General features: G+C 43.7%; 1 protein-coding gene across 1 annotated transcript in view; it reads left to right on the top strand.

The window, feature by feature from the left end:
* Positions 1–14710, top strand: part of RNGTT (RNA guanylyltransferase and 5'-phosphatase) — a 599480-nt gene that overhangs the window by 97011 nt on the left and 487759 nt on the right. Inside the window, exon 6 of the mRNA XM_033938319.1 lies at positions 6075–6318. Coding sequence (XP_033794210.1) covers positions 6075–6318 — 244 coding nt within the window. The remainder of the gene's footprint in view (positions 1–6074; positions 6319–14710) is intronic.

The raw sequence follows: 14710 nt of genomic DNA, 5'->3' as shown, positions 1-14710 counted from the left end.
GAAGAAAATGTTCAATTGAAGCGAGAGGGGGGTGTTCAAGACGTCGTGAGGCTGCAGCGGCGCTCTTACCCCGTCTCTTCGGCATCGCGACTGACAATATCGCATATTAAAAACAATCAGTTGAAGAACTGATCCTTGTGGAACACCACTGGAGACATCCCTTTCATCAGAGTGAATTCCATTTATTTCTGTGCTTTGTATCCTTCCATTCAACCAGTTTTTAACCCAGTCAGGCGCCCGGGACCCAAAAGACAGGCAGAGCTCTGGAGTCTCAATGCGTGGATGAGGCGATGGTGCAGGGAGGAGGGTTTTAGATTTGTTAGGAACTGGATGACATACTGGGGAAGGGGGAGCCTATTCTGCAAAGATGGGCTCTACCTTAACCAGAGTGGAAAAAGGCTGCTGGTATCAATATTTAAAAAGGAGATAGAGCAGCTTTTAAACTAGAAACTGGGGAAAGTCCAACAGTCACTCAAAAAAGCATGGGTCTGGGCAAGGTATCTTTAAAAGATATCATCATAAAAAGGAAGACAGAGCATCTTGATAGTGAGATTGTAATACAGGCCACAGTAGACCAGGTTTGCTTAAATTCAGAGCTGGCTGATTTTAAAGATTGCAAATTATACATGCCAACACTAAGCAAATTGTAAATAGATAGACAATGTCTGTATGCAATGCCAGAAGCCTAAGAAACAAGATGAGAGAGTTGGAATATATTGCACTAAATGAAAAGATAGATATAATAGGCATCTCTGAGACCTGGTGGAAGTAAGATAACCAACGGAACACTGTCATACTGGGGTACAAGCTATATCGCAGTGATGAGTGGATTGAATCGGTGGAGGCGTAGTGTTATATGTTAAGTATAGCCTTGAATTGAATGGACTGAAAATTCTACAGGAGCAGAAACACATCTTGGAATCCCTATGAGTAGAAATTCCATGTATAAGGAGGAAAAGGATAGTGATAGGAGTGTATTACTGTCCGTCTGACCAAGATGAATGGACAGATGCTGAAATGTTATCAGAAATTAGGGAACCTACCAAACTGGATAACACAGTAATAATGGGTGATTTCAACTATCATTATGTTACATACATGCCCTATGTGGTACCACGGAAGGACTCCGCTATACTACAAGGCCAAAACTAACACTCTTAACAAAAATCCCTCACTGAGAAAAATATTGAGAAGTGGAGTAAAACCTCAGTTGAGCTTCATTGGTAAAAACTACCCCAATATTGACTGGGTGAATGTAACAGGGCATGATAGAGAGATAAAATTCCTTGATGAAATCAAGGACTGCTTTATGGAGAAACTTGTTCAGAAACTGACAAGAAGTGAAGCAATTCTAGTTCTTAATGGAGCACATGAATTGGTGCAGGAGGTAATGGTGCTGGGGGCCGCTTGATAACAATGATCACAACATGATCAGATTTGATATAATCCCTGGATTAAGTTTGCACAGTAAATCCAATGCAACAGCACTTAACGTTAAAAAGGTGACTATGATAACATGAGGAGAATGGTAAAAAAAAAGAGAGGTGTAGCTGCAAAGGTAAAAAAATATACATCAGGTGTGGATGTTGTTCAAAAATACCATCTTGGAAGCCCAGACTAGATATTTCCATGTTTTAAAAAAGGAGGAAGGAAGACCAAGTGGGAGCCTGCTTGGTTAACAAGTGAGGTGAAGGAAGCTATTAGAGCTAAAAAAGAATCCTTTTGAAAGTGGAAGAAGGATTCGACTGAAAATAATTGTAAACAGCATAAGGAATGTCAAGGCGCTAATAAGGAATGTGAAGAGAAACCTTGAAAAGAAGATTGCATTGGAAGCAAAAACAGTAAAAAAGAACTTTTGTAGTTATATTAAAAGCAAGAAGCTGGGAAGAGAATTGGTTGACTTGCTAGACGACCGAGGGATAAAAGGGGCTCTCAGGAAAGACAAAGCCATAGCGGAGAGATTAAATGAATTCTGTGCCTCGGTCTTTACTGAGGAAGATGTGGGGGAGATACCCGTGCCAGAAATGATATGATCTAGGTGTCATTGTTGACGATATGTTGAAACCCTCAGCTCAGTGTGGGGCAGCGGCTAAATAGAATGTTGGCAATTATCATGAAAGGAATGGAAAACAAAGATGAAAATGTTATAATGCCCTTGTATCACTCTATGGTATGGTCTCACTGTGTGCAGTTTTGGTTGCCATATCTCAAAAAAGATATAGCGGAAGTAGAAAAGGTACAGAGAAGGGTGATGAAAATGATAAATGGGATGGGACGACATCCCTATGAGGAAAGGCTAAAGCTTGTAGGGCTCTTCAGCTTGGAGAAGAGACAGCTCAGGGGTGATATGATTGAGGTCTATAAAATAATGAGTGGAGTAGAAAGGATAGACGTGAATCACTTGTTCACTCTTTCCAAAAATGCTAGGACTAAGGGGCATGTGGTGAAGCTACTAAGTAGAAGATTTAAAACAAACCAGAGAGAATATTTCTTCACACAACATATAATTAAACTCTGGAATTCGTTTCTGGAGAATGTGATGTGATCAGTTAGCCTAGTGGAGTTTAAAGAAGGCTTGGATAATTTCCTGAAAGAGAAGTCCATAGGCCATTATTGAGATGGCTTGGTGAAATCCACCACTTATTTCTAGGATTTAAGCAATGTAAAATCTGTTTTATTACTTGGTACCTGGGTTGGCCACTGTTGGAGACAAGATGCTGGGCTTGATGGACCTTAGCTCTGCCCCAATATGGCTATTCTTATGTTGCTCTCTTTGTTAATGTACGGAATAGATCTGGTCTGGGCTTCCATGATGGTATTTTTCAACAATATCCTTGCTGGATTTAAAGTCTTAACCTTCGTAGCCAATCCTTCTTGTTATTCGCCGACTGTCCAGCCTTCTTTCAATATGAATCGCCTAGAAGTCGCTTGATTATGGCGGGATAGAAAAATAAAGTTGTTATTATTATCCTTTTAGCTTCTTTTGAACCAATTTTTTCATATTCACCCTTTTGAAAATTAAATGTCACTACAGTAGATTTCTTTAGTTTTATCACTCCAGAAGGAGAAAACGAAATGCGAGAGGCTGATTTCAGTCATTGAAAATGATTTATATATAAATATATATATATATATATATATACACAGTGTATGTGTGTATCTGTCTATGCATACACATGTGGCCCCATGTATATCTTGCCCCATCCCCCCTTGCTATGCCACTGAAGAAGCACACTGCTAATTACACACTGTATTACCTGCAAACATCTTGTTTTCTGGAGAAGCATTATTCCTTTGCCAGTTTCTGATCCCCTACGACCTTCTCAAATATTACAGTCATCATAGCATTGCCCTTTTGTATTCCCATCTCGTTGTGAAGTTGTCGGATTCCAACAGACAGAACTCTGGAACTTGTTACTGAACCATCTCCTTTTCAATGATTTTTATGGGTATTTAAAGAAGAAATCATACATATATAAATCTCAACACAATATAATATAACATGTATCATATGTATGAATAAAAGATAATTGTGTGATGTAGAACATTAAATATGGCATACAAGGAGGAGAAAAGACCTCAAAAACCCCGGGAGTCCGATCAATAGAAAGATAAAAACCCAAATGTAAAATCTACAGCAAATCTACAATATCATTAATGCTACCACAAAGGACAGTATGGATGTACCCCATAATTAGACAAATCATTATGATTGAAGAGGCGCAAGGCTATAAACCTTTCAGCAGCTCTTCTTCTATAAACTCTTCTGCCAGCCCATTTGAGCTAGTCATTTGCACAGTTCATGCAGTCACTCACACACAACCCATCTAGTTCCTCATTACCTACACAGCTCTCTTTCAATCAAATAACGACTTTATGCGGTGCTTGTAGCATTTTTGCCTGAATTGAGTCTCATATTTTCAACCCCATTTATTGTCTTCATTGATTTCTAGAGGTAGCATTTTTCTTTTGCCCTTGTATTAAGTTCAAGTTTTATTAAAAATTTGATCAAGGCGATGAACAGTAAAATACAACCAATAGGTTTAATTTTTGATTTATCCCATTGCACCATAAGAAGAAATGGAGTATGTAGTATAATGTTTCTGTAAACGAAACTTTTCAAGAATGTAAGGGAATAATATTGAAAAATGCTTGCCATTGCAAGAGTCTAGGGTTATAAAGCTTTCATTTTTGAATGGTAACCTATTCCTGTTATTCTTGACCTGCATTACTGCTTATTTCTTTTTCATTTTTTAAGCCCAACCTGGCCATTGGTATGTTTGTGTGGTGGTTTTGTGATGTGAAAAACTTCTACTTAACATCACTGTAATATTTCGGTCTTTTTTTCAGGTTTTGAAAATGTTCCCCATATTGCATCAGAAATCTTGCTGCCAAAGATTTTAGAACATAGTTTTACAAACTGAGTCCTTAGGGACCACTTGGCCAATCAAATTTTCAGGATATCCACAATGAATATGCATGTGAGAGATTGGCATGCACTACCTTCTATCTCTCGCATGCATATTTGTTGTGGATATCCTGAAAACCCGACTTGACAGGTGGTGCCTGAAGACTGGGTTGAAAATTGCTGCTCTAACTGGAAGAGTTACGTCAGACTGAATTACCGTATTTTCATGCATATAATGCGCACCCGCGTAAAACGTGCACACGGGTATAGCGCGCGGGAAAAAGAAATTTATGTAAATAAATTAATATATAGCGCGCACACGCGTATACTGCGCATGCTGCTCATTGAATTAAAACCTCCTGCCCCCCTTGAAGTCCTGTCCCCCCTTAAAGGTCTGCCTGTCCCCCCTTGAAGTCCTGTCCCCCCTTAAAGGTCTGCCTGTCCCCCCCTTGAAGTCTTGTCCCCCCTTAAAGGTCTGCCTGCCCCCCCTTGAAGTCCTGTCCCCATCCTGAAAGCCTGATGCCCCACCCTGAAGGACCGCTGGCCCCCCACCCTGAAGGACCGCTGGCCCCCCCACCCTGAAGGACCGCTGGCTCCCCCACCCTGAAGGACCGCTCGCACCCCCACCCTGAAGGACCGCTCGCACCCCCCCGATGTCCGATTCATCCCCCAGCCCCCTCCGCACCGTTTGCGGTGGAGAAGCAGCCTACCGTGGGTTCGCAATGCCAGTGAGCCCTGCTGCTTCCTCTGCCGGCGGTCCCGCCCCTTCTCTGAGCCCTGCGCTGCTTCCTCTGCCGCGGTCCTGCCCTTTATCTGATGTCAGAGAAGGGGCGGGACCGCCAGCAGAGGAAGCAGCAGGGCTCACTGGCATCGCAAACCCACGGTAGGCTCTTCTCCACCGCAAACGGTGTTGGGGGGGGGGGGCTGGGGGATGAATCGGACGTCGGGGGGGTGCGAGCGGTCCTTCAGGGTGGGGCATCAGGCTTTCAGGGCTGAATCGGACGTCGGGGGGGGGGAACCAGCAATGTAAAAAAATAATTGTAAAATGCGCTCACGCATATAACGCACATGGTTATGCTCGGTTTGTAAAATTGTGTATAACGCGCGCGTTATATGCGTGAAAATACGGTACACATTTTGGTGGGCAAATATTTGTTCCACGTATAAATATGAGAGAATGAATGCGGAGTGTTTGGGGTCTAGTATGACATTCAATAAGGTGTGGAGCCCATTGACTGCATATGTTGAATTGCAAGGAATGTCCCTTTTTACAGATTCTTTACACATCCAGGGGGGGTGGGGTGGGGTGGGGGGAGGGGAAGGTATTTGGGATTGCTAAAGGTATTTATCTATTATATTGAAATAATATATGCATATGCAGTGTAATATTATGTGAGGAAGGGAGGGAGAAAAGGATTGGTAATGGATTAATTTTGTGTATTTTAAGTGCGTTATATATAATGCTCATGTTTAATATAGTTGTATTGCATTGTCAAAATTTGAAAATCAATAAAGAATTAAACAAAAAAAAGAAAATTGCCGCTCTAGAGGATTTTATTAATTTATCATTCTAGTTAGTTTTTTTGAGGGGGTTATTTTTGGGTTGTTTTGGGGTTTTTTTTGGAGACTCCAGAGACATAATTTACACAGAATTCTTGTTTTATAGTATTGAAGCAGCAGTAGCGACATATGCCCAAGCAAGGCCACCTGGTATTTATAAAGGAGATTACTTGAAGGAGCTTTTTCGCCGTTATGGAGACATAGAGTATGCACCCGCACCACCACAGTTACCAGACTGGTGTTTTGAAGATGATGATGAAGATGATGATGGGAACAAAGTATGTCAGGAATCGGAAGCTGGTTCATCAGGTGCTCCGTTCAGCAAAAAGAAAAAAGAACGTTTGAAACTGGTAATGTAGACTTATCACAATTTTTCTTCTCTCTCGTCAATTGAGTTTAAGATTTTTCTTTCTGTTATATGACAGTTCATAATTTATCCTTATCCTGTATCTCTGTAATTGAAGGACATTTAGTTGATTAATTCTGCATTGTTAAGCAAAAACAAGATAGTAACTTGATGAAAAACTATTAATTACTGTCTGTGGGTATGACGTGCATTTCATAGTTTGACTAAATGAAGCAGTCACAGTAATTATATTCTTAAACAAAGAATGCTGTAAAGATGCAGTGGGTTGTCAGTTACTCATTGCTTCCCAGCAAGTTCACACAGAGACCTTTGCTCAATGATTATTTTCGGACTATACAGGCTTATGTTTATTTCTGTTTGCGGTTTAATTTGATACCTTACAAATTAGGGACCCCTGATGAAGGCATGTTAACCGAAACACAGACTGTGTTGGGTCCTTTGGTTTGTAAAAAGGTGGTGACATTAACCGCAATAAATAATTGTTTTAATAAACATGGGGTTCCTTTTACTAAGCCGTGCTAGCAGGGTTAACGTGTGTGACATTTCATCACGCATTAACCCCCGTGCTGGCCTAGAAACTACTGCCTGCTCAAGGGAGGCGTCAGCGGCTAGCATGGCCGGCGGTTTAGCACGTGGTATTCCATATGTTAAACCGCTAGTGCGGCTTGATAAAAGGAGCCCATAGTCTGCATCTTGTATGCGTGTCTGCAGTTTGTTTTTGTTTTTGTTTGTGCTGTTTTCAGTTACTGTGCAATTTTTCCAGTATAAGAAAAAAATTAGACATATTAACTTTATATTTATATAGTGCTAACAGAATATGCAGAACTATATGAGCCAAAGAAAAATCAAAACACAAAGGCAATAAATAACATTGTGTGATTGCCTTGTTAGATCCCAAAAGCCAGTCAAAAATGTATTAAGATAGTCCAATAATGAGCTATATCACTTATTATGTTACTCAGGAGTCCATACTTATGGTAATCAGTCTGTTCATGTGAACTGTACTTGCAGAAGTGTGAATACTTACAGTTTTGAGCACCTCCCACATAGACGCAGAGCACAGTGCATCTTCCAGTTTTTCTTCTGCAAGTGAACTGTGCAGAGGTGTTTCCTTTCCTTTTTGTCATTAAGTTTGGTTTTTTTGAGGCTGCGGTGCCCTGAGACCCCATGGATTCTCTGCCTGGGAAAGGATGCAGGTTCTGCTGAGGCAGACTGCAGCTCTGCAGGGCAAACTGGAGAAGGAGGCCAAGATCAGAGCCATGCTTCAAATATTTTTGGACTTTTGGGCCATTGAACCTGTCCCCGACATCAACTCAGGCTCAGGCAGATACTCCATATATTTCACCATGCCCAAGAAAGGCACAGATGATTGGAGTCCCATCTTGGATCTCAAAGCTTTTACTGGACAACAAAATTTTAACTTTTTCAACACTTTCAGATGTATCTTGCTGATCACAAAAATCACATTTAAAATTACGTATCACGCACCATTTTAACAAAAAAGTACATTGTTACAATTTCTTGTTATAATTTCAGACTAATGCAATTAATTCTTAGCCTAATTCCTAATATAGGCCTATTGCTCAAGTTATAGCTTGCTGGATATAGTGTGGGCATATCCAGGCATACATTCAGGGCAGGTTGCATAACGTCCATGGAAATGATGCAGTCTGGGCATGCTTGAACAACATGGTCTTAATGGATGCTTCCTGAAAAGGCTATATAAAAGCAGTTCGCATACAGGGATAATCTTCATTATGTGTCTGTCAGTTCGAGAGTATTTTGGTGCTTCAAGACATAGTATTGTCTATGTAACTTAATTAGTAAGCCAGTTAATTATTCATTGCTATAGGATGATTTGTGATAGCAGAAAAGTCTCACCAATGTCTCAACAGCTGTGATACATTCTGCTACATTTGTGGCGAGTAGACGCTTAAGCCTCAAAGATGCACCATAACTCGGCTTGTTAAGAAAGCATATGAGCTGTACTTTGGTTGCAAGATTGGTGATCAAGACAAACCATGGGCTCCTCACATTTGTTGTGCAAGATGTACCGTTGATCTGGAGCTTGGCTCGAGGTACTCAGAAGTCAATGCTATTTGCTATCTCAATGATGTGGCAAGAACAGAAGGATCACTTGACAGACTGTTACTTCTGTCTGACAAATGTATCTGGTTTCTCTGGTAAAAATAAGAAATCAATTAAATACCCCAGTCTTCCTTTAGCCATGAGACCAGTACCTCATGATGACAGTCTTCCTGTACTGAAGCCATCAGAGAAATGGAGCTTAAACGAAACCGACAAAGAATATGCAATGCACCAGCCAAGCACTGACAGTGACATTGATCCTGATTTTGAACCATGTATGCTTGGTGAGCCTCATCTTATAACAAAGTCAGAATTAAATGACCTGGTCAGGGACTTAGGTTTGTCAAAAGCAAAAGCAGAATTATTGGGTTCAAGACTGCAGGGATGGTGTTTGCTCTCACTAGGTATGAAAATTTTTGTCTTTCGAAGCCACCAAGACGATTTAACAAATTTCCTTGCACAGGTTGAAAACCTCTGTATCTTCACGGCCATTGAAGGGTTGTTCACAGCTTTGAGTTGTACGCATGACCCACAGGAGTGGTGTCTTTTTATTGATTCGTCAGTGTTAAGCCTCAAGGCTGCTTAGTTACACAATGGCAATGTCTACTGCTATGCAGCATAGTTGAAAGAAACATGAAAACATGGAAATGCTGTTCAAGTATATCCAATATATAAAGTACAAGTGGAACATCTGTGGTGATCTTAAAGGAGTAGCTCTGCTACTTGGAATGCAGCTTGGATATACCAAGTACTGCCCACTCCATAGGAATTTGGTTCCAGGACAGAAAAAATGTGGTACATGAACCCTTGTTGATCCAACAAAGATATTTTTGCCTCCTCTTCACATAAAATTTGGACTGATGAAAAATTTTGTAAAAGCAATGAACAAGGCAGACAAAGGTTTTCGTTATCTAAGACAGGTGTTTCCAAGAATAACTGATAAGAACATAAGAATTGCTGCTGCTAGGTCATGCTAGTGGTCCATCGTGCCCAGCAGTCCGCCCACATGGTGGCCCCTAGGTCAAAGACCAGCGCCCCAACTGAGACCAGCCCCACCTGCATATGTTCCGGTTCTGCAGGAACTTGTCCAACTTTGTCTTGAATCCCTGGAGGGTGTTTTCCCCTATGACAAACTCTGGAAGAGCGTTCTAGTTCTCTATCGCTCTCTGGGTGAAGAAGAACTTCCTTATGTTCATACGAAATCTATCCCTTTCAGTTTTAGAGAGTGCCCTCTTGTTCTTCCTGCCTTGGAGAGGGTGAACAACCAGTCCTTATCTATTAAGTCTATTCCCTTCAGTACCTTGAATGTTTCGATCATGTCCCCTCTCAATCTCCTCTGTTCGAGGGAGAAGAGGCCCAGTTTCTCTAATCTTTCGCTGTACGACAACTCCTCCAGCCCCTTAACCATCTTAGTTGCTCTTCTCTGGACTCTTTTGAGTAGTACCATGCCTTTCTTCATGTACGGTGACCATTGCTGGACGTAGTACTCCAGGTGGGGGTGCACCATGGCCCGGTACAGCTTCTCCAATGATAACCTTCTCCAATCTGTTCGTGATCCCCTTCTTTATCATTCCTAGCATTCTGTTCGCCCTTTTCACTGCCACAGCACATTGCGCGGACGGCTTCATCAACTTGTCGATCAGAACTCCCAAGTCTCTTTCATGGGAGGTCTCTCCAAGTAGAGAGTTGCGCGGGGACAGAAATCCCACCTGTCCCCGCCAAAGTCCCACCCATCCCCACCCGTCCCCGTGAGGACTCCCACCCGTCCCCACGAGGAATCCCTCCGTCCCCACCCGTCCCCGCGAGGAATCCCCTCCTTCCCCGCGAGGAATCCCCTACGTCCCCGTGAGGAATTCCCTACGTCCCAGCCCGTCCCTATAAACTACAGAAATAGTTATTTCATTTAATTATGCTACTGAATTAAAGGCTCTGGTAGAAACCCATTTAAAAATAAGCAAAAAGACTTTATTAATTTGGAAATATTAATTGGGAAGAATACATACTTTGTAAACGGGCTTCTACCAGAGCCTCTAATGTTTATAAATTTTTATCAACACAGCTAATATACTACTTTATCCTGAAGAGAAAAAAAAAATAATAATTTTTTCCTACCTTTGTTGCCTGGTTTCTGCTTTCTTCATGTTCTCATTCAATTCCTTCCATCCACTGTCTCTCTTCTCTCTGTGTCTTCCATTTGCTCTGTTACTGTGCCTCTCCCTTTCTCCCCCCTCCCAAATTGGTCTGGCACCCATCTTCTTCCCTTCGCTAACCCCATAGTCTGGCATCTCTGTCTTCTTCCCTGCCAGCGTCTTCTCCCCACTCTCTCTTCCCCATTTCCTTTCAGCGTCCTTCTCCCCCCCATTTTCCCCATGTCCTGTCAGGCAGCATCCTTCTCCCCCCTCTGCCTTCCCCATGTCCTTTCAGCATCCTTCTCCCCCCTCTGCCTTCCCCATGTCCTTTCAGCATCCTTCTCCCCCCTCTGTCTTCCCCATGTCCTTTCACTGTCCTTCTCCCCCCCATCTTCCCATGTCCTTTCAGCGTCCTTCTCCACCCCTTTGTCTTCCCCATGTGCTTTCAGCGTCCTTCTCCCCCCCTCTGTCTTCCCCATGTCCTTTCAGCATCCTTCTCCCCCCCCTGTCTTCCCCATGTCCTTTCAGCTCCTTCTCCCCCCTCTGTCTTCCCCATGTGCTTTCAGCGGCCTTCTCCCTCTTCAGTTTTACCCATTTCCCTTAAGCGTCTTTTCTTCTCCACTCCACCTTTCCCCCACCCGACCGACAACAGAACAGGCCCAGTTGGACAAATCTCCCTGTCCTGTAGCCGCGAATCTAAATTACCTTCTTACAGCAGCTGGAGTAGTGAAGCTGCTGTAAGAGGTAATTTAGATTTGCGGCTACAGGGCAGGGAGGTTTGTTGGCTGGGCCTGTTGTTGGTCGATCGGGGGATCTGACCGGCTGTGTACATTCCCCGGGGCGCAGCGCCCCCCCCCACCTCTTTCGTACGCCATTGCCTTCTCCCTACCTGCCCTGCCGCACACAGCCGACCGGAAATCTTCCTGATGTCAGCGCTGACGTCGGAGGAAGGGAGGGCTTTGCATAAGCCCTTCCTACGACGTCAGCGCTGACATCGGGAAGACTTCCATTCGGCTGTGTGCTGCGACAGGGCAGGTAAGGAGAAGGAGACTACCCTCGCAGCTCGAGTACACTGCGAACCAACCCCGCAGGAACCCCGCAACCCTCGGAGGCGTCCCCATGGGATCCCCGCTACCCTAGGGGGCGTCCCCACGGGATCCCCGTGACCCAAAGGGGGAACCCGCGGGTCCTGCGGGATTCCCGTCATCCCCGTTCCCGTGCAGCTCTCTATCTCCAAGTACCGCCCCGGACATCCTATATTCGTGCATGAGATTTTTGTTACCGACATGCATCACTTTACACTTATCCACGTTGAACCTCATCTGCCATGTCAATACCCATTCCTCGAGCCTGATTATGTCACGTTGCAGATTTTCACAATCCCCCTGTGTCTTCACTACTCTGAATAACTTCGTATTGTCTGCAAATTTAATCACTTCACTTGTTGACAAACTTCTTAGAGCATACAAAACCATGAAGTGCAATATGTCTTAAAGGTCTCTCGTACGAAGCAAGACTAAACAATTTGCAGCTCTACACTCTCGAGGAACGCAGGGAGAGGGGAGACATGATTGAGACGTTTAAATACGTCACCGGACGTATAGAAGTGGAAGATAACATTTTCCTTCTCAGAGGCCCCTCAACCACAAGGGGGCACCCGCTCAAACTCAAGGGCAGAAAATTTCACGGCGACACCAGGAAGTATTTCTTCACGGAGCGAGTGATTGATCAATAGAACAAGCTTCCAGTACAGGTAATCGAGGCCAGCAGCGTGCCAGATTTTAAGAATAAATGGGACGCCCATGTGGGATCCCTAAGTGGGTCAGGGTAAAACATTGTATAATATTAAGGGGAGGGTCTATAGAGTGGGCAGACTTGATGGGCCTTGGCCTTTTTCTGCCGTCATCTTTCTATGTTTCTATGTCACTGAAGATGCACTTTCTACATTCACACTTGGACTTCTTTCCCTTTAATCTTGGTGCAGTCAGCGACGAACATAGCGAAAGGTTTCACCAGGACATTGCCACTATGGAAAAAAGATATCACGGAAACTGGAATCCATCAATGCTGGCTGACTATTGTTGGACACTGCAATGAGATGTACCATATACTGAGTACAAATGAAAATCAGCAGGAAAGCACTTTTAGCCTCAGTGAACTATCACAGTGTATCAGAAACTTTGTGCATTAAAACATGTTATAATCAGTTAAAGATACCATTGTGTTTCTCAAAATTCCTATATGATGCAGACAGTGGAAAATTATATTTGTGCTTATTCTGATGGGGTCTATCATAGTCACCAGTTTGTTTTAAGGAAGCAAAATTTTTGGAAAAGTTTGTTGTTCAGTGTTTTCCCTATTTTCTACATGGAAATGACCCGTTTGATTATTGTGGCTGTGGCTCCAGGAAAATTTCTGGTCTCTCTGGACCTCACGAAGGCATGTCTACATATGGGGATAGTGTCTCGAAGGTCTCGGTAGGAGATACGCTAGCCTCCAGCGACCACAACATGGTGTGGTTCTACCTCAGGAAAGGTTTCCCTAGATCAAACATGAAAACAAAAGTACTCAACTTCTGAGGCACTGACTTCAAACGCATGGGAGATTTCGTCCACCAGACACTGCAGAACCAAGCTACGACCGATGATGTGGAAGCTATGTGGTCATCCCTGAAATCTACCATACATGAAGCGGCAAGCCTCTACATTAAATCAGTACACAAATGCCGGAGAAACAACAAACCCCAATGGTACTCCGCAGAAATCTCGCCAAGGAGAAGAAAAAAGCATTTATTTCCTACAAACGAACGGAGACTAGGGAAGCTAAACTAGAACATAGGGCGAGGTCTGCAGCGGTCAAAACGGCAGTCAGGGAGGCCAAACTTCGAGTGGAAGAGACTCTGGCAAAGAACATGAAGAAAGGGGACAAATCCTTCTTCAGGTATATTAGTGATAGGAAAAAGAACACAGACGGGATAGTACGCCTTAGAAAACCAGATGGGAACTGCGCAGAATCAGATTCCGATAAAGCAGAACTACTGAATGAATACTTCTGCTCGGTCTTCACCTGCGAGGCACCGGGGCACGGTCCGCAGTTGCAGGCAAGGCCCAGTGTGGAAGACCCGCTTCAGAATTTCGAGTTCACACCTGGCGACGTCTACTACGAACTGGCAAGACTCAAGGTGAACAAAGCCATGGGACCGGACAATCTACACCCCAGGGTTCTCAGTGAGCTGCGTGATGTACTGTCAGAACCGCTATCAGGACTCTTCAATCTCTCCCTAAGTTCGGGGAGAGTCCCCGTAGACTGGAAAACAGCTAACGTCGTTCCACTGCACAAAAAGGGTTGCAGGGCAGAGGCTGCAAACTACAGACTGGTGAGTCTCACATCAATAGTATGCAAACTCATGGAAACACTAATCAAACGTAAATTAGATGCAATCTTGGATGAGGAGAATCTATGGGATCCCAGTCAACACGGATTCACCAAGGGTAGGTCCTGCCAATCCAATCTCATCAGCTTCTTTGACTGGGAAACAAAACAGCTAGACTTGGGAGAATCCGTGGACGTCGTATACCTAGACTTCAGCAAAGCTTTCAATAGTGTCCCGCATTGCAGGCTGTTGAGCAAGATGAAATTAATGGGGCTGGGAGAAACACTAACTACATAGGTCAGTGACTGGCTGAGTGGCAGACTTCAGAGGGTGGTAGTTAACGGTACCCTCTCTAAAACATCAGAGGTGACCAGTGGAGTACTGCAGGGCTCAGTCTTGGGCCCGCTCCTTTTCAACCTATTCATAGGGGACCTAACTCAGGGGCTTCAAGGTAAGATAACGTTATTCGCTGACACCGCCAAACTATGCAATATAGTGAGAGACAGCAATTCACCCGATAGTATGACACAGGACCTACATTTGTTGAAGCTTTGGTCCTCGACCTGGCAGCTGGGCTTCAACGCTAAGAAATGCAAGATCATGCACCTCGGCAGCAGAAATCCGTGCAGAACTTACACCTTGAATGGTGAGACTTTAGCTAGAACTTCAACAGAACGAGACTTGGGAGTGATCATCAGCGCAGACATGAAAACTGCTGATCATGTGGAGAAGGCTTCATCTAAGGCAAGACAGTTGTTAGGTTGCATCCGCAAGAGTTTCGTCAG

Source organism: Geotrypetes seraphini, chromosome 3, assembly GCF_902459505.1.
Source record: "Geotrypetes seraphini chromosome 3, aGeoSer1.1, whole genome shotgun sequence".
Classification (NCBI taxonomy): domain Eukaryota; kingdom Metazoa; phylum Chordata; class Amphibia; order Gymnophiona; family Dermophiidae; genus Geotrypetes; species Geotrypetes seraphini.
Note: the sequence above shows the minus strand (reverse complement) of the source record. Positions and strands in the feature narration are given on the sequence as shown.